General features: G+C 41.4%; 1 protein-coding gene across 1 annotated transcript in view; it reads left to right on the top strand.

The window, feature by feature from the left end:
• SV2A (synaptic vesicle glycoprotein 2A) overlaps positions 1-25675 on the top strand; it is a 112410-nt gene that overhangs the window by 70248 nt on the left and 16487 nt on the right. The window contains exons 3-10 of the mRNA XM_072114983.1: positions 129-309; positions 4200-4351; positions 4445-4578; positions 6169-6258; positions 8408-8518; positions 8660-8748; positions 21772-21936; positions 22723-22856. Coding sequence (XP_071971084.1) covers positions 129-309; positions 4200-4351; positions 4445-4578; positions 6169-6258; positions 8408-8518; positions 8660-8748; positions 21772-21936; positions 22723-22856 — 1056 coding nt within the window. The remainder of the gene's footprint in view (positions 1-128; positions 310-4199; positions 4352-4444; positions 4579-6168; positions 6259-8407; positions 8519-8659; positions 8749-21771; positions 21937-22722; positions 22857-25675) is intronic.

Here is a 25675-nt window from a genome sequence, read left to right as displayed (position 1 = left end):
CTGTAATACCAGATACATCCTATGAGTCAGGGGGGGGCGCTGTTCCTGGAAGAGAAGCCCTGTGACCATTGTGTAGTACAAAGCATAGGTCTGTGACTGATGATTGTTTCTCTCTGATTTTTCCGTAGGTCTCATCGTCTACCTGGGAATGATGGGGGGAGCCTTCCTGTGGGGAGGACTGGCCGACCGCATCGGTAGAAGACAGTGCCTGCTCATCTCTCTGTCTGTCAACAGCGTGTTTGCCTTCTTCTCCTCATTTGTCCAAGGCTACGGGACATTCCTGTTCTGCAGACTTCTGTCCGGGGTGGGGTAAGAGAACATCACCTATCTATCTATCTATCTATCTATCTATCTATCTATCTATCTATCTATCTCCTATCTATCTATCTCATATCTATCTATCTATCTATCTATCTATCTCCTATCTATCTATCTCCTATCTATCTATCTATCTATCTATCTATCTATCTCATATCTATCTATCTATCTATCTATCTATCTCATATCTATCTATCTATCTATCTCCTATCTATCTATCTATCTATCTATCTCATATCTATCTATCTATCTATCTATCTATCTATCTATCTATCTATCTATCTCCTATCTATCTATCTATCTATCTATCTATATATCTATCTCATATCTATCTATCTCATATCTATCTATCTATCTATCTATCTATCTATCTATCTATCTATCTCCTATCTATCTATCTATCTATCTATCTATCTATCTATATATCTATCTCATATCTATCTATCTCATATCTATCTATCTATATATCTATCTCATATCTATCTATCTATCTCCTATCTATCTATCCATCTATCTATATTATATTCATCTATCTATCTATCCTAGCCTTTTCTTGGGGCCTGGAGGCAGCTGGGGCCCAGAATACCAAAGTGGTTGGCAGTTGCGGCCTAGGCACACTAGTGTCACGGTGCTTGGTACGGGGACCGGAGGGCTGTCCTACAGCCTGGCAGGTCTCCAGCAGGTGGTGTGTGCAAGAAATATGGAGGGAGAGGCTGATGTACTGGTTCTCCCTGGGGCAACTCCTGAATGTCTGTAAGATAAGTTCCTGGGTAATGGTGGTGGTAGACAGCCGTATCCAGGGATCAGACGGAGGCAACGTTGTGCAAATCAACTTACAGCTCTTTAGTGAAAAACAGGTAGCAGGCAACGGGCCTAAATGGTCAAACAGCAGATTCTGGTACTGAAGTGGTCGTGGAGAGGGTCCTCAGGAATAAAGCGCCAGCCGGGTAGTAGATGAAGGCTGGGATAATGGAGATGGAGCTGTGTCCAAACTGTGGAAGCTGCAGCTCTGGGTTAGAGTCTCCTGACTCAGTTCCTGGGATTGGTTTCTGTTGTAGCACTGAAGGTGTACTCCACACTCTAACTCTCAGGTCACTCTGTGGTAAGACAAGACTCCTGAGAAGGAGCATGAGGTCTGGACAGACCAGCTAAGACCCCTGCCATGTGGTCCCCCTGCACAGGGGTTTTATACTCCCCCTGGTCAGGTGGTAGCACCTCTCCAATCACACTCTGGTTTACAATACAGCCACATAATTGGATAACATCTTATACCCATTTAACTATTGCCTTCCCAGGCAGAGGCTACAGCTGCAGATTACCTGATTTCTCCTGCATTATCCCTTGGGTTAGTTGCACAGGCTCACCAGATGGATCCTGACAGGTAGAGGGTCCTATTCGCAACTAACCCCTTTTGCCTATGTATTGGCAGGGGTGTTGCATACCCCCTAGGTAATTGAAATAACTGCCCACGGCTCAGCCATGGACTGGATGGGAAGGAAAACCAAAGCTGGCCAGGAGCAGATGGTCTCCAGATGGTCCATGTGCACTACAGCATTAGGGGTGCAGGTGGTAAGGTGCACTTTAAGGTAAGGGCTGGCTATGAAACCGCCCACGGTCCTGGCTACAGGCACCGGAGTTAGTGTCGGACTGAGTACATAAATGAGGACTGTACAGTTGGTAGCTAATGCACTTAGACCAACAGTTTGCTAAGGGAAAGGTGTGGTGCCATGTCCTGTAATCCACTCCTTGCACCAAGGCCTGAAAATATGCCCGAAGACACATCACCGAGGTGGCATCATCATAAACATATATGTTACGTATAGTACATACAATATAGCTGCCATCTGACAGTCTTACCCTGGTGTGTGATGTTTAGGTGTCCCTAATTGAACACCCCCGGTCCCCTAAGCACCCACGGTTTACAGAGGCCACACAATTACTGAGCTCGGGTTTTAGACGTAAGCCTGCGGTCAGGATTTTGACAAAGACAAAAAGACCATCTGACACAGTCAAGGCTACATACCTGCAGAGCCTAAAGAAAGAGGTTAGATGCAAACTGACTTATAGTATGAATACTATGGCTGTGCAAAAACATTGGTCACATTGGCTGTAACAGGCCAATGGGTACACAGCGTAAAACGTTACATAAAGCAGCATGTCTACCTTGGGTAGCAAAAATAGCAATGTCCATTTCCTAGAAAGAAAGGCATTAAGTGCAAATATGATAAACTATTTCCTTGGAGTAAGCGACCATAAGTCGCTCAGAGAGCTCTTGTCCATTCTCTGGGCACAGTCCTTGAGGCAGGAAAAAGTATAGAAAAACACAAAGGTCTCCTCTTCAGATGAGGGACACGGTCCTCCGATGAGTAGCTCTGCGTCAGCACAACTGGGGGAAAGTTCAGGAAAGTTTCTGACTTTAATAAATAAATGGAGAGTTCCAGGAGAGTCTCCGGCTCTGTGAGGGTACATGGGCTCAGCCCAACTGGGAGTAGAAAAGATCCAAAATATATGCAATGATAGTAGTTAATGGGCTTCAGCCCATAAGGGAACCACTCACTGTCATCCAGATAGAAATCGTGATCCTTATCCAGTTCTGGATCCCGCGGTGAGGCTGCAGCCGGCTGGGGACACCTGGTGGCCTTTCCAGGAACTGCAGGTTCCTTGGTGTTATCACTGACAGGTAGAGGGCCCTATTCGCAACTACCCCCTTGCCTATACATTGGTAGGGGTGTTGCACAATTATCTATCTATTTATCTACTATCTATCTATCTATCTATCTATCTCATATCTATCTATCTATCTCATATCTATCTATCTATCTCATATCTATCTATCTATCTATCTCATATCTATCTATCTATCTATCTATCTATCTATCTATCTATCTATCTCATATCTATTTATCTCATATCTATCTATCTCATATCTATCTATCTCATATCTATCTATCTATCTATCTATCTATCTATCTATCTATCTATCTATCTATCTCATATCTATCTCATATCTATCTATCTATCTATCTATCTCATATCTATCTATCTATCTATCTATCTATCTATCTATCTATCTCATATCTATCTATCTATCTATCTATCTATCTGTCTGTCTGTCTGTCTATCTATCTATCTTCTATCTATCTATCTATCTATCTATCTATCTATCTATCTATCTATCTATGTATTATCTATATATCTATCTATCTATCTATCTATCTCCTATCTATGTATTATCTATCTATCACTCTCTCATATCTATCTATCTATCTATCTATCTATCTATCTATCTATCTATCTATAAATCTATCACTATCTCACATCTATCTATCTCATATCCATGTATTATCTATCTATCTCACATCTATTTATCATCCATCCATCTATCTATGATATATCTATCCTATAGTCTCTACACCTATCTATCTACCTATCATATATCTATCTATCACATATGTATCTATTATAAGTGAGTAGCTGCAGACACTTTGTACAGGGCTCTCTGCATTCCCCAGCACAGTAGGTGGCCAGGTTTCTCCGTTCAGTAACAATGGCGTAAGGTCTGACCCCTAATAAAATTCCACCCCATAGAGGGGTCCTGTAATGGTGGCTGTCAGGAAGCAGATCATATAAAGCCTAGTGTAATGTATCCTGTGGCTGTTCCCCAGTGTCGGCTCTGATATGTCCGTGAGCTGGTAATGAGCTGTGTAATGTAATAACCGGGATGTGCCAAAACCCAACTGCCTGCGCGTAACCTGACGTCTTGTTCCCCAGTCAGTCTCACTATACATCAGTCTCTACCACTATACGTTCCAATAACAGATGGATGTTACCCGTATTGGTGGCCATATTGGTTAATCCATTATCCTTTCTTTTCTCTGCAGCATCGGTGGATCTATTCCCATCGTCTTCTCCTATTTCTCTGAATTCCTGGCCCAGGAAAAGCGTGGAGAACATCTGAGCTGGCTGAGCATGTTCTGGATGATCGGGGGTATCTATGCCTCGGCCATGGCCTGGGCCATCATCCCTCACTATGGTGAGTTGGGAATTGTGTCACACCTTGGACTATGGCCTTCATGACCCTTGGACCTTGGTTGATCCCAGTAATCCCATCTTGTCATTCCCGCAGGATGGAGCTTCCAGATGGGTTCGGCATACCAGTTCCACAGCTGGAGGGTGTTCGTCTTGGTTTGTGCATTTCCATCTGTGTTTGCCATCGGAGCGTTGAACACCATGCCGGAGAGTCCTCGCTTCTATCTAGAGGTAAGAGGAAGATGTCAACACTCATCTTCCAGAATGTTCTGAGAAGTTGGAATGGGAATGGTTGGACATTGAGACTCTCCACATTCTGGATTAAAATGGGTTAAACTCAATGGGGGTCATTTACTAAGGGCCCGATTCGCGTTTTCCCAAAGTGTTACCCGGGATTTTGGCGCACGCGATCGGATTGTAGCGCATCGGCGCTGGCACGCACGCGACGGAAATCGGGGGGGGGGGGGGGGCGTGGCCGAACGTAAACCCGACGGATTCGGAAAAAACGCCGTATTTTTTTAAAACAAAAAGTGTTGCGGGACTCGCGCTTACCTTCACCAGGAATAGGCCGGTGAGCTTCAGGGCATTCCGGCGGGCCTCAGGGAACTTCAGCGCAGCAGCGCCACCTGGTGGACGTCGGAGAAACTACCTTAGTGAATCGCCAGAAGACCAAAATCCACCACAGAGAATGGGTAAGTAAATCTGCCCCAATGTGACCACGGCCACTTATGGGCACATTGGGACCACAATGTTAACTTCCACGTAGCGGCCAACTTTCCATTCATTCTCGAATTTACAAATGTAACATCAGGCAGACACAGGGATCCTATTCTGGAGATAGATGTGTGTGTGGAACCTGTGGAACTATGAAATATTTATGGCATTGTTTCTTCCAATCTGAAAACTCTGTATGTCCTTCTCTTGATTTGGGTCATGTAATCCGATGGTGACCCCCTGTAAATAACATGCCGTCTTGTTGTCTCTAGCAGTCACCACATTCTCAGGCTCCAAATTCATTGGATCATGCAATTCCATGGACAGTACTCCGAGCAGGCTCTAATAGTACAGTCTCTAACTGCCCATGTGATGCTGTACTGAAGTATCTTGGGATTGATAGCAGGAAGCACAAAAACAGAGACATCTAATAATGAAGATGGTGTCTGATCAGAGCAGAAAGTAGAGAGTAGTAGAAGTATAATCGAACTGTCCACCTAGAAGGTGGTTATAGTACAGCCCCTAGCTGCCCATGTGATGCTGTTCTAAGGCATCATGGGATTTAATAAAAACAGCACATAAATAGAGAAAACTAACAATGAAGAAGGTGTCTGATCAGAGCACAAAGTAGAGAGTAGTAGAAGTACGATCAAGCTGTCTTCCTAGAAGGTGGTTATAATACAGCTTCTAGCTACCCATGTTGTGCTATGCTGAAGCATCTTGGGATTGATAAAAACAGTGCAGAAATAGAGAAATCTTACAATGAAGATGGTGCTTGATGAGAGCAGAAAGTAGGGAGTATTAGAAGTACGATCAAACTGTCCCCCTAGAAGGCTGTTATAGTACAATCTGTAGCTGCCCATGTAATGATGTACTGAAGCATCATGAGATGACTTGTGCTAATTATATAGTAACCAAACCGCATCAAAATGACTAACTCCATAAATATAAATTGTCCATATGTTTCCCCCTCTCTCAGTATTAGTGCTTATTGTGATACGTTTCCATCCAAGAATGTAACACCCGTCTCTCAGCCATCGGTATTTGCATATATTATTTCCCACAGTGCTTTGCACCATTAATATTGACATGCCATTTCTTTTCCAGAACGGAAAACATGATGAAGCTTGGATGGTGCTGAAACAGGTTCACGACACAAACATGAGGGCCAAGGGCCACCCAGAGAGGGTCTTCTCTGTAAGTATAGTACTGGTGCCCCACTTTGTGTGAATGTACCCAATAAGGGAGCCCTAAAGTAACAGTCCCCCCCCCCCAACCAACACAGTGATCGCTACAACACTATACTTATAATGATATCCCCCTTAATACATTGTATAATAATTCTCTTTACCCTAGAAAGTAATATTGACCCCTCTTCGTGTCCCTAAAGTAATAGTCCCGTTCGTGTCTGGCAGTGAAATGAGCCCCATACTTAAACAGTTTACTTAAAATTACAAAACCTAAAATTCATCTTATCCCATTCCTTCGTTGAGCAGCCCATATTTGAAGCATTGGGGCATCTTATCGAAATCCTTCCATCATTCTCTATGGAGTATACCTTCTATCCCCATCATCTCAATGTCATTGTTCCTCTACACCCATATGTCATTTTGACCAAAACGTGACCCTCTATTTTTCCTGTATGTCCAGTGGTGCTTACCCCTATGTGCCTAAAACCTTCTAAGACTAAAGAACCTAAAAATGAATACACCGTTTATCCTGGGTGTCGGCCATGTCCAGGGCTTATTAGCTCTCATCAGTGCATGTTATAGCAACCATGCGCTGCTACATCTCTCGTTAGCACAACGATTAATTACAACTACTGTTCCGGCATCCGATAAAACCTTCATGGAAACAAGCGGTAAATGGAATGTTGTTCCTAATTTTCCGAAGAAAGCAGTAGACTGTAAAAGTGTTCTGTCAGATATGGAATAGAGTCCCAAAGTTGATCTTAATTGCCTAAGGCCTCTTTCACATTGGCGTTGTTTTTCACGTCCGTGGTTCTGTGATTGATCCGTTGTCCAAGGGAAAAAATGATGAAACATGTCCTATTTTTTTCACGGATGCGGATCACGGAAGGCAATAGAAGTTTATGGGGCAAATTTACTTACCCGGTCTGATGAGTTCAGAGAAGAATAAGATTGTGCTCCCAATAACCTGCATGTGTCGCTTCCCCGCTCAGGTCCGCCGGAGTTCACCTTCTTCTTCCTGGTGCATGTAAGAGTTTGGGCTTGCGACACAATTTGAAAGTTAAATCCCGCGCTCAGTCCGATTCAGTCAGAGCTTCCGATTGCCCACCCCGATTTCTATCGCGTGGAAACCAGCGCAGCCGTGCCACAATCCGATCACGTCCAACACAATCCCAGCGCAGACCCCTGTTTAATACCGGTCAAAGTCGTGCAAATCCCGAAAACGGTGCAAAGCCCAACAAAAGTGCGATCCTTAAATAAACCCCCATGGGTCCACAAAAAAAACTGATAAAACATCCATTTTTTTTCACTGTCGAGACTCAAAAACCAGGTGTGATCTTTTCAGAGCAGTATTAAACCTTCAGTTTCTTTTGAGAACACAGAGACAAAACCAATGCATCACGGAGAAAAAAACGGAAGAAAAAACGAAGGCACAATGGAGACAAAATTCAACGGTTGCGCAACTGAAGCTGAGCATCAACGCCAATGTGAAAGAGCTCTTAAAACCAAATAAGGGGCATCCTTTAATAGATGCCCTTCCACTGATGCCTCCACAGTTGGAATGTTTCCTTTAGAACCCACCATTCCCAAGCAATTCCTGGCAATTTTAGCACCTGATATGCTAGTTAGGCTCTGACTTGTGTGGGTGATCCTGGACCTTAAAACCTGGCTACACCCACTTGACAGTAATGGACCTAATATTCTGCCAAAACTCACAACCCTGATTGCTGAGGAATGGCAGGGAGATAGAAAAAATGTAAATACCAAAGAAATCAGTGGTGCAGGGGCTCTTAAAGGAAGTAGGGGTAGTAAAAGGTCCCCTACATCCACCTTCAAATCCAGATCTAAAATGGGTCTTAATTAAAAATGTATTTTTGTTTGGTGTATACAGCTCCTATGAAGCCCAATGCATCTCCATGGTAACAGACAGCAAACAAATTCTGCGTTGTGTAATCGCTCAGTCTCCATTTGCTCCGTTTTCATGCATTTGATGGAAGAGAACAATAGAATATGAGTGCAGGGTCCGACTACACAGAATGTATTTTGTTGTCTGTTACCGCGGAGACGGATGCTCTGCACAGTAGACACTGAACATTAGAAATTTTATTTTTTTATGCTCAAAAAGAATGACAATGATTTGTTCATTGTCTTCACAGGTCACTCAGATAAAGACCATTAAACAAGAGGATGAACTGGTTGAGATCCAGTCAGAAACCGGGACCTGGTACCACCGCTGGATGATTCGGATCCTTAATCTGTCTCAACAGGTAGAGTTTTTTCTTTCTCTATACAAAACCATAATTCCATGAGAAATTGGAATACGTTTTTAAAAAATTGTAGATAGAATTTATTTTTACAAAAATATTGAAAAAATTACCAACATCTGTGATTCCCCCCCCCCCCTATAGGTTTGGGCAAATTTCCATCAGTGCTTTGCCCCAGAATACAGACGCATCACCCTCATGATGATGGCGGTTTGGTTCACCATGTCCTTCAGGTAGGTTTCCACCACATTATATAATCGTAGGGATCGTGCTGTGAGTCCAGGATTTCGGGTGCAGGATTTTTTTGTGCTGTTTCTGTTGACTTTTGCAGAGCGGCTCAGGCTTCCTAATAACAGTACTTAGTCTCACACACCGCCCCCCCCCCTAGTTCCATCAAATTCAAAGCCGCTCGGTGAAATTACCATCGTCATGGTAACCGCTGCAGGACCGTCTGGCTTCCTTCTTCTCCTCGGAGGAGTCTGGAGATGGAGTCTGCCAATGTTTTCTTAGGGCTGGGGGTCGGCCTTCACTCTTTAGTGTTCGCTAATTCACATTTCATTTTCAATTAAGGAGATCTGACAGATCTCTCAGAGCCGCTTCCCCCAGCGGTAATTACTACCACCGCACCGACAATGGAGGCTTATCCGTCTCCTTCAAGGGGCCGTCCATCAGAACCAAACCTTACAAGACCATGGATAACAACGTTGGCCTACACTGGGTTCCATTATAATAGAGTGGCAACCCTATGATATATAACGCGTATACGGGGATCTCACGCAGGCCGATGGGTCTCATTTACTGAGGGTCCGAACGCCGCACTTTCAGCAGGTTTCCCGAATATTTCTGTTTTGCGCCGAATTGCCCTGGGTTTTTGGTGCACGGGATCGGATTGTGGCGCATCGGCGCCGACTTGCATGCGAAAGAAATCGAGGCCCGTGGCCATCGGACAACCCAACGAAAAAACTGCGGAATTTAAAAAACTAATTGTGTCGCAAGATCAAGCACTTACATGCACCGGGAAGAAGAAGGTGATCTCAGGAGGACCTCGGCGCAGCAGCGACACCTACTGGATATCGGGCGCACGGAATGCCGGCAGACCCGAATCCTCGTCGGACAGCACCGCGGGATCGCGACGGGACCGAGTAAGTAAATGTGCCCCATTGTGTCTCCATGGCTACAGACTACAAACGTATCCAGTGTAGTCTGATTCTGTAGACATTCATTACAATGATGGGAGTTATTGTCACATTTGTTATTTGTTTATAGTCTGTAACCAGGGAGACACATCAGACTGTATAACACAAAAAGGTAGGATGTTTTTAGGTCTGAGCTGGAGACGAGTCACTTTGCTGCTTTCTTTCCCTTGTCCCATTGATTTTTCTGAATGTCGTATAAAGGCAGTTCCTCGGGTTACGTACAAGGTTTGTTCTTAAGTTGAATTTGTGTGTAAGTCGGAACTGTATACTTTATAATTGCAGCTACAGCTGGGTTGTCATAAGAACCAGGATTAACACTAAAGCTTCATTACAGACACCTGTGATAACTATTATAGCTGTTTATTGTAGCCTGGGGCTAAAGTACAGTAAATTACCTACATCCAGAGGTCTGTCTGTAACTAGGGGTCGTCTGTAAGTCGGGTGTTCTTAAGTAGGGGATCACCTGTATATATATATATATATATATATATATATATATATAATGTGAAGGAATAATTACCGAGCAGTTATCTGCCACTGTCTTCTATAGCAGGGGGTGGTACCCCCTCTCGCTTTACATCCGGATTTCCACGACCAGATTGATTCCCCCCCCAAATAACTATTAATTAGAGCTGTCAGGGAGGTAATTGAGATGCCATTTCCCAGGTCCCGCTTGCCATTCCTTGGCTGCACATCAGAAGAGGCAGAAATGAGTCACTAATGAAGTTACCGGCCTGCGTTCCGCCACTGCCGGAGACAACGAGATCCGAGGCTTTAGGGGGGAACGGAGAATGATGTCTTCTATGGTGTCTGTCGCTATAAAGACCAGATTCAGGAGGACGACATAAAATAATAAAGTGGAAAGCAAAGCGTCTAATGATATTGGGAACTACAAATATATACATATATAGTATATATCGTATAACTACATCTCACACTGCTTTGCTCTGAGCTCTCTGCACTGAACTGTTTTACAGCTCCTCCTACTGCATTTCTTAATCACAACCCTGCTACAGCTTTTTCTCAGGTGGTTATACAGTATAGCAGTTCAAGAGAGCAAAGAGAACAGCAGTGTGAGAAGTAGCTACAATCCTTCAATATAAATTCATATTTCACAGTCCTGCTGCTACTACCAACGCACACACGATGTTATAATTACACATCTAACAACTACAATCCTGCTGCTACTAACAACAACACATAACCTTATAATTACACATCTCCCTAGGGACGATAACTAACACTGTCTGCAGAGAGAACAGAGCACAGCAGTGTGAGCACACGACCCCTCTACTACACAATCCTGAAATACAAATCCACATTTCACAATCCTGCTGCTACAAACAACTACAGACCTGCTGCTACTAACAACAACACCTAACCTTATGATTACATATCTCTTCCTGGACAATACCTAACACTGTCTGCAGAGAGAACAGAGCACAGCAGTGTGAGGAAACAGCCCTTCTACTACACAATCCTGAAATACAAATCCATATTTCACAGTCTTGCTGCTACTAACAACTACAGTCCTGCTGCTACTAACAACACGTAACCTTATGATTACACATCTCTCTAGGGACAATACCTAACACTGTCTGCAGAGAGAACACTACTACTACTACACAATCCTGAAATACAAATCCATATTTCACAGTCCTGCTGCTACTAACAAAACACAAAAAAGTAAGAATCTGTATCTCTCTAGAGACAATACCTAACACTATTAATAACTATACACAATGGCGCTTTCTACATCCCGTCCCTTTACCTACAAATAAACTCTGACCGAAAAACACGTGTCGGGGTGCTGGTCCAGTCTTTTGCCTGGTTACTGTCCTTTGGTTCTGGAAACTTTTGCACTAGACTAAAATTGTGATTTTAATTTTTTGTTAACATTTTTGTAATTTTTTTGTGTGTAGTTATATCTGCCTGTGCATTTTAATAGTTTTAATTTTCAGATAATAGGAAATTTAAGCACATAGTGTGGAAGGGGGGGGGGGTGCTCCAGCACAGTGTAACAGCCTGTAAACCTGCAGCATGGAGGGTCTCAGTGTAATGCCCACAGAGCCCCTCGGGTTTATTAGCATAATGATAGTCACAATGCCTGGATCTATGAGGAAGTGTCCCTGGATTATCATAATGGATTTTGATGGTGGATTTCCTTTAAATAAAGGTCCCTGAGATGACATTTTGTAAGGATGTACAATACATAACACTGTCTGCAGAGAGAACACAGCAGTGTGAGGACACGCCCCTTGTACTCAATCCTGGAACACAAATCCATATTTCACAGTCCTGCTGCTACTAACAAAACACAAATATGTAAGGATGCACATCTCTCTGGGGACAATGGCTAGGCTACATGGTCTAGGGCCACAATCTGAGCCTCCGCTGCCAGTAGCTACTAGTAACCTACATCACTTACAATCCCTACATGATGGAGACTACCGCTACTTACATTTGCTCTTCATTTCACGCATTGTTTCCCCCTCGTATGTAACAAGCAGACGGATGACTTGCTCAGAACCATAAAATAATGATACTAATAGCTGATACACTAATGTACAGCGACGCCCGGACTGTGTGATCACATGAGGATCATTTCTTCTCATTTGTATTCATTCTGGTTTCATGTCTGTAATCATTTGTCGCCATAGGCCAATGAGAAGCTCAGATGTTCCCTAAAAAAATTCCAAAGCTGAAATAATGACCACTTAGTGCTATGAGACCTGACAAAATATTCCAGAAAACCCCCAGAACTTATTAAAAAAAATACTGTAGAGGTTCTTGTGTATTGTGGTTTTAGTTGCCTGCTATGTGTACCCTCTGAAGGTGGAAAGGGGAACCTCAGTTGCGGCACATGTAGTGAAATCCCAAAACTTGTAAGATCCTATGCACACATCTGCAACTACCCCCCCCCCCCACTTACGTATTGCTCCCACATAATGTAATGCCTCCTTTCCTCTGGCTCCCTCACTGTTCAATGCCTCCACTAACCCTAATTAGTGCCCCATCAGTTAACAATGTCCCCTCTTTAAGAAGCCCCCCATTTATAATTCCCTCTTTGAAATGGAGTTTCTCCTGGACTGAAGTAGCCAGTTGTGTGCGGAACAGACAGCAGGATAGACACATATATATCTTAACTAGAGATGAGCGAACATGCTCGTCCGAGCTTGATGCTCGTTCGAGCATTAAGGTACTCGAGACGGCTCGTTGCTCGGACGAGTATTTCCCCTGCTCGAGATCGAGCATTTAATTAAAAAAACACAGTGAAGAACAATGAAGAATAGAATAAAAACAGTGAACACAGGATCATTTAAGTGAAAAACACAGTAAAGAACACAGTGAAGAATAGATTACAGATGTTCGGCACATCTGCTTACTTGTCGGAAGATACGCGCGGAACGGTGCGAACAAAATAGTATGTGAAGAACAATATATATGTGTGAAGAACACATTGCAGAACACGGTGAGCAGGACAGAGACAACGAGGAGCAGCACAGAGACACCGGGGAGCAGCACAGAGACACCGGGGAGCAGCACAGAGACACCGGGGAGCAGCACGAAGACATGGGGCAGCAGCACGGAGACATCAGGCAGCGGCACGGAGTGGCACGGAGACATCAGGCAGCGGCACGGAGACATCGGGGCACGGAGACAGCGGGGCACGGAGACATCGGGGCACGGAGAGAGCGGGGCACGGAGAGAGCGGGGCACGGAGAGAGCGGGGCACGGAGAGAGCGGGGCACGGAGAGAGCGGGGCACGGAGACAGCTGGGCACGGAGACAGCGGGGCACAGAGACAGCGGGGCACGGAGACATCGGGGCACGGAGACAGCGGGGCACGGAGACATCGGGGCACGGAGACAGCGGGGCACGGAGACAGCTGGGCACGGAGACATCGGGGCATGGAGACAGCGGGGCACGGAGACAGCGGGGCACAGAGACAGCGGGGCACGGAGACAGCGGGGCACGGAGACAGCGGGGCACAGAGACAGCGGGGCACGGAGACAGCGGGGCACGGAGACAGCGGGGCACAGAGACAGCGTGGCACGGAGACAGCGGGGCACGGAGACAGCGTATCTCCCGACAAGTAGGAAGATGTGCCGAACATCTGCAATCTATTCTTCACTGTGTTTTTCACTTAAATGATCCTATTCTTCACTGTTCTTCACATCTGCTAACTTGTCGGGAGATAATATACGCGCGGAACAGTGAAGAATAGATTGCAGATGTTTGCATACATCTGCTAACTTATCAGAAGACATTCTTTTTCAATTAAATAACACATTTTATTCCCGAACCATGGTCCCTTTGAAAAATGCTCGAGTCTCCCATTGACTTCAATGGGGCTCGTTATTCGAGACGAGCACTCGAGCATCTGGAAAAGTTCGTCTCGAATAACGAGCACTCGAGCATTTTAGTGCTCGCTCATCTCTAATCTTAACAAAAAATAGATGTGGTTCTTAAAATTACTGAATTTCATCAGTTAACGCGTTTCGGATTCCACAGAATTCGTAGTCATAACAACAGTCCACAAAGATACTTTCAAAGTATATAAAGGTATACGTTTTTAGTGTAGTTTTACTTCTGGTCGTATTCTTCTTCTGCATGTCTTCCTGTTCCCTTTCTGGTCCACACTTTCCCCGCCAGCACGGGGCATACCTGCCGGGGCCCAGAGCTGGGGGGTCCACATAAGGCTGTACATGTGGAATCCATGAGGGGTGAGGGGGGCTGTATATAAAATAACCATCAGGGGCTGTATAAAAAATAACCATGAGGGGGCTGTATATAAAATAACCATGAGGGGGCTGTATATAAAATAACCATGAGGGGCTGTATATAAAATAACCATGAGGAGGCTGTATATAAAATAACCATGAGGGGCTGTATATAAAATAACCATGAGGGGCTGTATATAAAATAACCATGAGGGGCTGTATATAAAATAACCATGAGGGGGCTGTATATAAAATAACCCTGAGGGGGCTGTATATAAAATAACCATGAGGAGGCTGTATATAAAATAACCATGAGGGGCTGTATATAAAATAACCCTGAGGGGGCTGTATATATAATAACCATGAGGGGGCTGTATATAAAATAACCATGAGGAGGCTGTATATAAAATAACCATGAGGGGCTGTATATAAAATAACCATGAGGGGCTGTATATAAAATAACCATGAGGGGCTGTATATAAAATAACCATGAGGGGGCTGTATATAAAATAACCCTGAGGGGGCTGTATATAAAATAACCATGAGGAGGCTGTATATAAAATAACCATGAGGGGCTGTATATAAAATAACCATGAGGGTCTGTATATAAAATAACCATGAGGAGGCTGTATATAAAATAACCATGAGGGGCTGTATATAAAATAACCATGAGGGTCTGTATATAAAATAACCATGAGGGTCTGTATATAAAATAACCATGAGGGGGCTGTATATAAAACAACCATGAGGGGGCTGCATATAAAATAACCATGAGGGGGCTGTATATAAAATAACCATGAGGGGGCTGCATATAAAATAACCATGAGGGGGCTGTATATAAAATAACCATGAGGGGGCTGCATATAAAATAACCATGAGGGGTCTGTATATAAAATAACCATGAGGGGTCTGTATATAAAATAACCATGAGGGGAGGTGTATATAAAATAACCATGAGGGGCTGTATATAATATAACCATGAGGGGCTGTATATAAAATACCCATGAGGGGCTGTGTATAAAATAACCATGAGAGGGTCTGTATATAAAATAACCATGAGGGGGCTGTATATAAAATAACCATGAGGGGGCTGTATATAAAATAACCATGAGGGGTCTGTATATAAAATAACCACGGGGGGGGGGGGGGGCTGTATATAAAATAACCACGGGGGGCTGTATATAAAATAACCATGAGGGGGGCTGTATATAAAATAACCATGAGGGGGCTGTATATAATATAACCATGAGGGGCTGTATATAAAATACCCATGAGGGGCTGTATATAATATAACCATGAGGGGCTGTATATAATATAACCATGAGGGGGCTCTATATAAAATAACCATGAGGGGGCTGTATATAAAATAACCATGAGGGGGCTGTCTATAAAATAACCATGAGGGGCTGTATATAAAATAACCATGAGGGGCTGTATATACAGTTACCATGAGGGAGCTGTATATAAAATAACCATGAGGGGCTGTATATAAAATAACCATGAGGGGCTGTATATAAAATAACCATGAGGGGGCTGTATATAAAATAACCATGAGGAGCTGTATATAAAATAACCATGAGGGGCTGTATATAAAATAACCATGAGGGGGCTGTATATAAAATAACCATGAGGGGGCTGTCTATAAAATAACCATGAGGGGTCTGTATATAAAATAACCATGAAGGGCTGTATATAAAATAACCATGAGAGGGCTGTATATATAATAACCATGAGGGGCTGTATATATAATAACCATGAGGGGCTGTATATATAATAACCATGAGGGGCTGTATATAAAATAACCATGAGGGGCTGTATATAAAATAACCATGATGGGGCTGTATATAAAAGAACCATGAGGGGCTGTATATAAAATAACCATGATGGGGCTGTATATAAAATAACCATGAGGGGGCTGTATATAAAATAACCATGAGGGGCTGTATATAAAATAACCATGATGGGGCTGTATATAAAATACCCATGAGGGGGCTGTATATAAAATAACCATGAGGGGCTGTATATAAAATAACCATGAGGGGGTGTATATAATATAACAATGAGGGGGCTGTATATAAAATAACCATGAGGGGCTGTATGTAAAATAACCATGAGGGGCTGTATATAAAATAACCATGAGGAGGCTGTATATAAAATAACCATGAGGGGGCTGTATGTAAAATAACCATGAGGGGCTGTATATAAAATAACCATGAGGAGGCTGTATATAAAATAACCATGAGGGGGCTGTATATAAAATAACCATGAGGGGTTTGTATGTAAAATAACCATTAGGGGCTGTATATAAAATAACCATGATGGGGCTGTATATAAAATAACCATGAGGGGTCTGTATATAAAATAACCATGAGGGGGGCTGTATATAAAATAACCATGAGGGGCTGTATATAAAATAACCATGAGGGGGCTGTCTATAAAATAACCATGAGGGGCTGTATATAAAATAACCATGAGGGGGTCTGTATATAAAATAACCATGAGGGGTCTGTATATAAAATAACCATGAGGGGCTGTATATAAAATAACTATGAGGGGGCTGTATATAAAATAACCATGAGAGGTCTGTATATAAAATAACCATGAGAGGTATGTATATAAAATAACCATGAGGGGGCTGTATATAAAATAACCATGAGAGGTCTGTATATAAAATAACCATGAGGGGGCTGTATATAAAATAACCATGAAGGGCTTTATATAAAATAACCATGAGGGGTCTGTATATAAAATAACCATGAGGGGGCTGTTTATAAAATAACCATGAAGGGCTGTATATAAAATAACCATGAGGGGGCTGTATATACAATAACCATGAGGGGCTGTATATAAAATAACCATGAGGGGCTGTATATAAAATAACCATGAGGAGGCTGTATATAAAATAACCATGAGGGGGCTGTATATAAAATAACCATGAGAGGTCTGTCTATAAAATAACCATGAGGGGTCTGTATATAAAATAACCATGAGGGGCTGTATATAAAATAACCATGAGGGGTCTGTATATAAAATAACCATGAGGGTCTGTATATAAAACAACCATGAGGGGGCTGTATATAAAATAACCATGAGGAGCTGTAAATAAAACAACCATGAGGGGCTGTATATAAAATAACCATGAGGGGGGCTGTATATAAAATAACCATGAGGAGGCTGTATATAAAATAACCATGAGGGGCTGTATATAAAATAACCATGAGGGGGCTGTATATAAAATAACCATGAGGAGGCTGTATATAAAATACCCATGAGGGGGGCTGTATATAAAATAACCATGAGGGGGCTGTAAATAAAATAAGCATGAGGGGGCTGTATATAAAATAACCATGAGGGGTCTTTATATAAAATAACCGTGAGGGGGCTTTATATACAATAACCATGAGGGGCTGTATATAATATAACCATGAGGGGGCTGTATATAAAATAACCATGAGGAGGCTGTATATAAAATAACCATGAGGGGCTGTATATAATATAACCATGAGGGGGCTGTATATAAAATAACCATGAGGAGGCTGTATATAAAATAACCATGAGGGGGCTGTATATAAAATAACCATGAATGGGCTGTATATAAAATAACCATGAGGGGCTGTATATAAAATAACCATGAAGGGCTGTATATAAAATAACCATGAGGGGCTGTATATAAAATAACCATGAGGGGGCTGTATATAAAATAACCATCAGGGGGCTGTGTATAATATAAGCATGAGGGGGCTGTATATAAAATAACCATGAGGGGGCTGTATATAAAATAACCATGATGGGCTGTATATAATATAACCATGAGGGGCTGTATATAATATAACCATGAGGGGCTGTCTATAAAATAACCATGAGGGGTCTGTATATAAAATAACCATGAGGGGGCTGTATATAAAATAACCATGAGGGGCTGTATATACATTAACCATGAGGAGGCAGTATATAAAATAACCATGAGGGGCTGTATATAAAATAACCATGATGGGGCTGTATATAAAATGACCATGAGGGGCTGTATATAAAATAACCATGAGGGGGCTGTATATAAAATAACCATGAGAGGTCTGTCTATAAAATAACCATGAGGGGCTGTATATAAAATAGCCATGAGGGGGCTGTATATAAAATAGCCATGAGGGGGCTGTCTATAAAATAACCATGAGGGGTCTGTATATAAAATAACCATGAGGGGCTGTATATAAAATAGCCATGAGGGGGCTGTATATAAAATAGCCATGAGGGGGCTGTATATAAAATAACCATGAGGGGCTGTATATACAATAACCATGAGGAGGCAGTATATAAAATAACCATGAGGGGGCTGTATATAAAATAACCATGAGGGGACTGTATATAAAATAACCATGAGGGGGCTGTATATAAAATAGCCATGAGGGGGCTGTCTATAAAATAACCATGAGGGGCTGTATATAAAATAGCCATGAGGGGGCTGTATATAAAATAACCATGAGGGGCTGTATATAAAATAACCATGAGGGGCTGTATATAAAATAACCATGAGGGGCTGTATATAAAATAATCATGAGGGGCTGTATATAAAATAACCATGAGGGAGCTGTATATAAAATAACCATGAGGGGGCTGTATATAAAATACCCATGAGGGGGCTGTATATAAAATAACCATGAGGGGCTGTATATAAAATAACCATGAGGGGCTGTATATAATATAACCATGAGGGGGCTGTATATAAAATAACCACGAGGGTCTGTATATAAAATAACCATGAGGGGGCTGTATATAAAATAACCATGAGGGGACTGTATATAAAATAACCATGAGGGGGGTGTATATAAAATAACCATGAGGGGGCTGTATATAAAATAACCATGAGGTGGCTGTATATAAAATAACCATGAGGGGGGCAGTATATAAAATAAACATGAGGGGACTGTATATAAAATAACCATGAGGGGGGCAGTATATAAAATAACCATGAGGGGTCTGTACATAAAATAACCATGAGGGGGCTGTATATAAAATAACCATGAGGGGTCTGTATATAAAATAACCATGAGGGGTCTGTATATAAAATAACCATGAGGGGGCTGTATATAAAATAACCATGAGGGGGCAGTATATAAAATAACCATGAGGGGGCTGTATATAAAATAACCATGAGGGGGCAGTATATAAAATAACCATGAGGGGACTGTATATAAAATAACCATGAGGGGGGCAGTATATAAAATAACCATGAGGGGGCTGTATATAAAGTTACCATGAGGGGCTGTATATAAAATAACCATGAGGGGGCTGTATATAAAATAACCATGAGGGGACTGTATATAAAATAACCATGAGGGGGTTGTGTATAAAATAACCATGAGGGGGCTGTATATAAAATAACCATGAGAGGCTGTATATAAAATAACCATGAGGGGCTGTATATAAAATAACCATGAGGGGGCTGTATATAAAATAACCATGAGGGGCTGTATATAAAATACCCATGAGGGGAGGTGTATATAAAATAACCATGAGGGGCTGTATATAAAATAACCATGAGGGGCTGTATATAAAATAACCATGAGGGGCTGTATATAAAATAACCATGAGGGGCTGTATATAAAATAACCATGAGGGGGCTGTACATAAAATAACCATGAGGGGCTGTATATAAAATAACCATGAGGGGGCTGTATATAAAATAACCATGAGGGGCTGTATATAAAATAACCATGAGGGGGGTGTATATAAAATAACCATGAGGGGCTGTATATAAAATAACCATGAGGGGGTTGTGTATCAAATAACCATGAGGGGGCTGTATATAAAATAACCATGAGAGGCTGTATATAAAATAACCATGAGGGGCTGTATATAAAATAACCATGAGGGGCTGTATATAAAATAACCATGAGGGGCTGTATATAAAATAACCATGAGGGGCTGTATATAAAATAACCATGAGGGGCTGTATATAAAATAACCATGAGGGGCTGTATATAAAATAACCATGAGGAGGCTGTATATAAAATAACCATGAGGGGCTGTATATAAAATAGCCATGAGGGGCTGTATATAAAATAATCATGAGGGGAGGTGTATATAAAATAACCATGAGGGGAGGTGTATATAAAATAACCATGAGGGGCTGTATATAAAATAACCATGAGGGGGGGTGTGTATATAAAATAGCCATGAGGGGCTGTATATAAAATAGCCATGAGGGGCTGTATATAAAATAATTTTGAGGGGAGATGTTTGCAGTGAATTGACATGGCAGCAAAAAATTAAATTCATCCCAAAGGGAGCCACTGAGGTTCAGCCGCCCAGGAGCCTACTGTAGCCTAGAGCTGACCCTGAGTTTTCCTTCAGGTCCACCAGGATTTTAGTTTCCTTTCTGGTCCACTTAGTTTCTCAAAATTAAGCGCCTTTTTAATGACTGTTATAGTTTATTAAGTTGACCTTTAAATCATGTGACTACTTTATCGGCTTATATGTTTTTTTTAAATATCATGTATGTATTTTGTGGACTTATGCTATAGCTAAGGATTCTTCAGAAATTGTAACCTGTCAACTGGTCTATGCGACTGGATTTTATCTGATAATATTTGCGGAATTAGAAATAAAATAATTTTAAAAAGATACCAGAGTGCTGGAACCACATCTGATTTTTTTATATTTTTTCCCCCCATCCATTTAATATCTCCATCTTTTAAATGGGAACTAACAGCAAAGGGGGCAATATAAGTGGGGAAGTTGATGTTAAGGAAGTGGGCCACTAAGGGGGACTTTATACAGTGTGAGGGCCAGTGAATGGGGAAAGAATTATGTGGGCACTCTAGGAGGAGGGGTTTAGTTTAGGGTGGTACAAGAGCAAGGCTTTGGACCTGAAGATTTCCAAATGGCGATTTTCAGGGCCTACCCTTTATCCATAAAATTCCCATGTAGGATGTATCTGCAATAGGATCCAATAATCCATAATATTTCTGAATCATCCTATAAGAACTAGACCACAGTGATGTGTTTGCTCCAATAATTTCCAAATGGGTTTGTCTGCTGGATCTTTGAGGCCCTCTATAAAGTGTTATAAAGTGCTGGACCCACCGGAGGAGTCTCCGATGCTCCGGTGGGCCTGTCAGACACTGGATATAAGTATACAGAGTCTACTTATTTAGGTTCTATACCACACCTCAAATCTTCCTTATTTCTCTATCCAGAACTTTGAGATTCCCATGAGTACTGCTAGATACTAGGTGACAATATCGCTGACCCACATATTAGGTAACATGGATATGATGATAGCCTAGATATGATTTTTTAGGATTTTTGGTAAATATGAAAATTCTTTCTTCCCGCAGCTACTACGGACTGACGGTTTGGTTCCCGGACATGATCAAACATCTTCAGAACATCGATTATGCCTCCCGCACCAAGTACTTCTCCAACGAGAGGGTGATCAGCTTTAACTTCAACTTCACTCTCGAAAACCAAGTCCACAAAAACGGCGAATACCAGAATGACAAGTAAGAGGGAACGATAACGTTCTGAGTAGAGGTAGATGGACAAGTTCTAGACTCGTTGAGATGAGTGTACCCGAAGTTTGTGTTTGGGGTTCGGGTTTGGTGCGCAAGTTGGACATATTGCCGGATTGGTGGCCGAATGGCCAATCTGGCAGATTGATGCCCCTAGCAACTAGCCAAGATGGTGACTGTCCTGTCCAGTCATAGCCATGGCTAGTTGCTAGGGGCTTCAATTGGCCGGATTGGCTGTTTGGCCACCAATCCAGCAATATGTCTGGGTTGTGCCATCAAACCCGAACGCGAATGTGGGGTCCAGTCATCTCTAGTTGCAAGTCTTAAAAGGAAGAGTCCTAAAGGGGTCAAAGGTTAGGGTGATCAGTGAACTATCTCTTTTTCTTTCATCCTATTTTGTTTTATATTTTTATCAAAGTGAGAAATACAAACATTCTATGATGCCCTCTGATTGGACAGTGTGAGAATGTGCAGGACAAGCCCCCAACTAGCCACGCCCAGTTGTCATTATAAAGAAAAGATGGGAATGTAGTTATTTACTACATCAGATGTGTCAAGAGGGGCAGCAGGTTCTCAATATCCCAATTACAGGGCCAAGAATAGTAACGCTGAGCCCCACTGCTACAGGAGCCGTCAGTATTTTCCTGTACAATATAATCTCGTGATTCTTGGTAGAACAACAAGGTCGTAGCCGCCGCATTCTCAACCTTTTCATGTGGCACGTACAGCGTCTACCGGGATCGAAAATAATTACACCTCTTGCTCTTGTCTCAAAAGATTCATCGGCCTCAAGCTGAAGTCTGTTATATTTGAAGATTCCTTGTTCAAAGACTGTTACTTTGAAGATATCACATCCAGTAACACTTTCTTCAAGAACTGCACTTTCATCGCCACCATGTTCTACAATACAGGTGATAACCTACCCACTTCTCAACACTGCTGCTTTCTTTACAATTAACATATAACCCCTACATATAATATCTATAATACTGCCCCTATGTACAGGAATAAAACTACTATAATACTGCCCCCTATGTACAAGAATATAACTACTATAATACTGCCCCCTATGTACAGGAATATAACTACTATAATACTGCCCCCTATGTACAGGAATATAACTACTATAATACTGCCACTATGTACAGGAATAAAACTACTATAATACTGCCCCCTATGTACAAGAATATAACTACTATAATACCGCCCCCTATGTACAGGAATATAACTACTATAATACTGCCCCCTATGTACAGGAATATAACTACTATAATACTGCCCCTATGTACAGGAATATCACTACTATAATACTGCCCCCCTATGTACAGGAATATAACTACTATAATACTGCCCCCTATGTACAAGAATATAACTACTATAATACTGCCCCCTATGTACAGGAATATAACTACTATAATACTGCCCCCTATGTACAGGAATATAACTACTATAATACTGCCACTATGTACAGGAATAAAACTACTATAATACTGCCCCCTATGTACAAAAATATAACTACTATAATACCGCCCACTATGTACAGGAATATAACTACTATAATACTGCCCCCTATGTACAGGAATATAACTACTATAATACTGCCCCTATGTACAGGAATATCACTACTATAATACTGCCCCCCTATGTACAGGAATATAACTACTATAATACTGCCCCCTATGTACAAGAATATAACTACTATAATACTGCCCCCTATGTACAGGAATATAACTACTATAATACTGCCCCCTATATACAGGAATATAACTACTATAATACTGCCCCTATGTACAAGAATATAACTACTATAATACTGCCCCCTATGTACAAGAATATAACTACTATAATACTGCCCCCTATGTACAAGAATATAACTACTATAATACTGCCCCCCATGTACAAGAATATAACTACTATAATACTGCCCCCTATGTACAAGAATATAACTACTATAATACTACCCCTATGTACAAGAATATAACTACTATAATACTACCCCCTATGTACAAGAATATAACTACTATAATACTGCCCCCTATGTACAGGAATATAACTACTATAATACTGCCCCCTATGTACAAGAATATAACTACTATAATACTGCCCCCTATGTACAAGAATATAACTACTATAATACCGCCCCCTATGTACAGGAATATAACTACTATAATACTGCCCCCTATGTACAAGAATATAACTACTATAATACTGCCCCCTATGTACAGGGATATAACTACTATAATACTGCCCCTATGTACAAGAATATAACTACTATAATACTGCCCCTATGTACAAGAATATAACTACTATAATACTGCCCCCTATGTACAGGAATATAACTACTATAATACTGCCCCCTATGTACAGGAATATAACTACTATAATACTGCCACTATGTACAAGAATATAACTACTATAATACTGCCCCCTATGTACAGGAATATAACTACTATAATACTGCCCCCTATATACAGGAATATAACTACTATAATACTGCCCCTATGTACAAGAATATAACTACTATAATACTGCCCCCTATGTACAAGAATATAACTACTATAATACTGCCCCCTATGTACAAGAATATAACTACTATAATACTGCCCCCCATGTACAAGAATATAACTACTATAATACTGCCCCCTATGTACAAGAATATATCTACTATAATACTACCCCTATGTACAAGAATATAACTACTATAATACTACCCCCTATGTACAAGAATATAACTACTATAATACTGCCCCCTATGTACAGGAATATAACTACTATAATACTGCCCCCTATGTACAAGAATATAACTACTATAATACTGCCCCCTATGTACAAGAATATAACTACTATAATACCGCCCCCTATGTACAGGAATATAACTACTATAATACTGCCCCCTATGTACAAGAATATAACTACTATAATACTGCCCCCTATGTACAGGGATATAACTACTATAATACTGCCCCTATGTACAAGAATATAACTACTATAATACTGCCCCTATGTACAAGAATATAACTACTATAATACTGCCCCCTATGTACAGGAATATAACTACTATAATACTGCCCCCTATGTACAGGAATATAACTACTATAATACTGCCACTATGTACAGGAATAAAACTACTATAATACTGCCCCCTATGTACAAGAATATAACTACTATAATACCGCCCCCTATGTACAGGAATAAAACTACTATAATACTGCCCCCTATGTACAAAAATATAACTACTATAATACCGCCCCCTATGTACAGGAATATAACTACTATAATACTGCCCCCTATGTACAGGAATATAACTACTATAATACTGCCCCTATGTACAGGAATATCACTACTATAATACTGCCCCCCTATGTACAGGAATATAACTACTATAATACTGCCCCCTATGTACAAGAATATAAATACTATAATACTGCCCCCTATGTACAGGAATATAACTACTATAATACTGCCCCCTATATACAGGAATATAACTACTATAATACTGCCCCTATGTACAAGAATATAACTACTATAATACTGCCCCCTATGTACAAGAATATAACTACTATAATACTGCCCCCTATGTACAAGAATATAACTACTATAATACTGCCCCCCATGTACAAGAATATAACTACTATAATACTGCCCCCTATGTACAAGAATATAACTACTATAATACTACCCCTATGTACAAGAATATAACTACTATAATTCTACCCCCTATGTACAAGAA

Source organism: Engystomops pustulosus, chromosome 7, assembly GCF_040894005.1.
Source record: "Engystomops pustulosus chromosome 7, aEngPut4.maternal, whole genome shotgun sequence".
Taxonomy (NCBI): domain Eukaryota; kingdom Metazoa; phylum Chordata; class Amphibia; order Anura; family Leptodactylidae; genus Engystomops; species Engystomops pustulosus.
The sequence above is the reverse complement of the archived record's forward strand: the minus strand, read 5'-3'. Positions and strand labels throughout refer to the sequence as shown.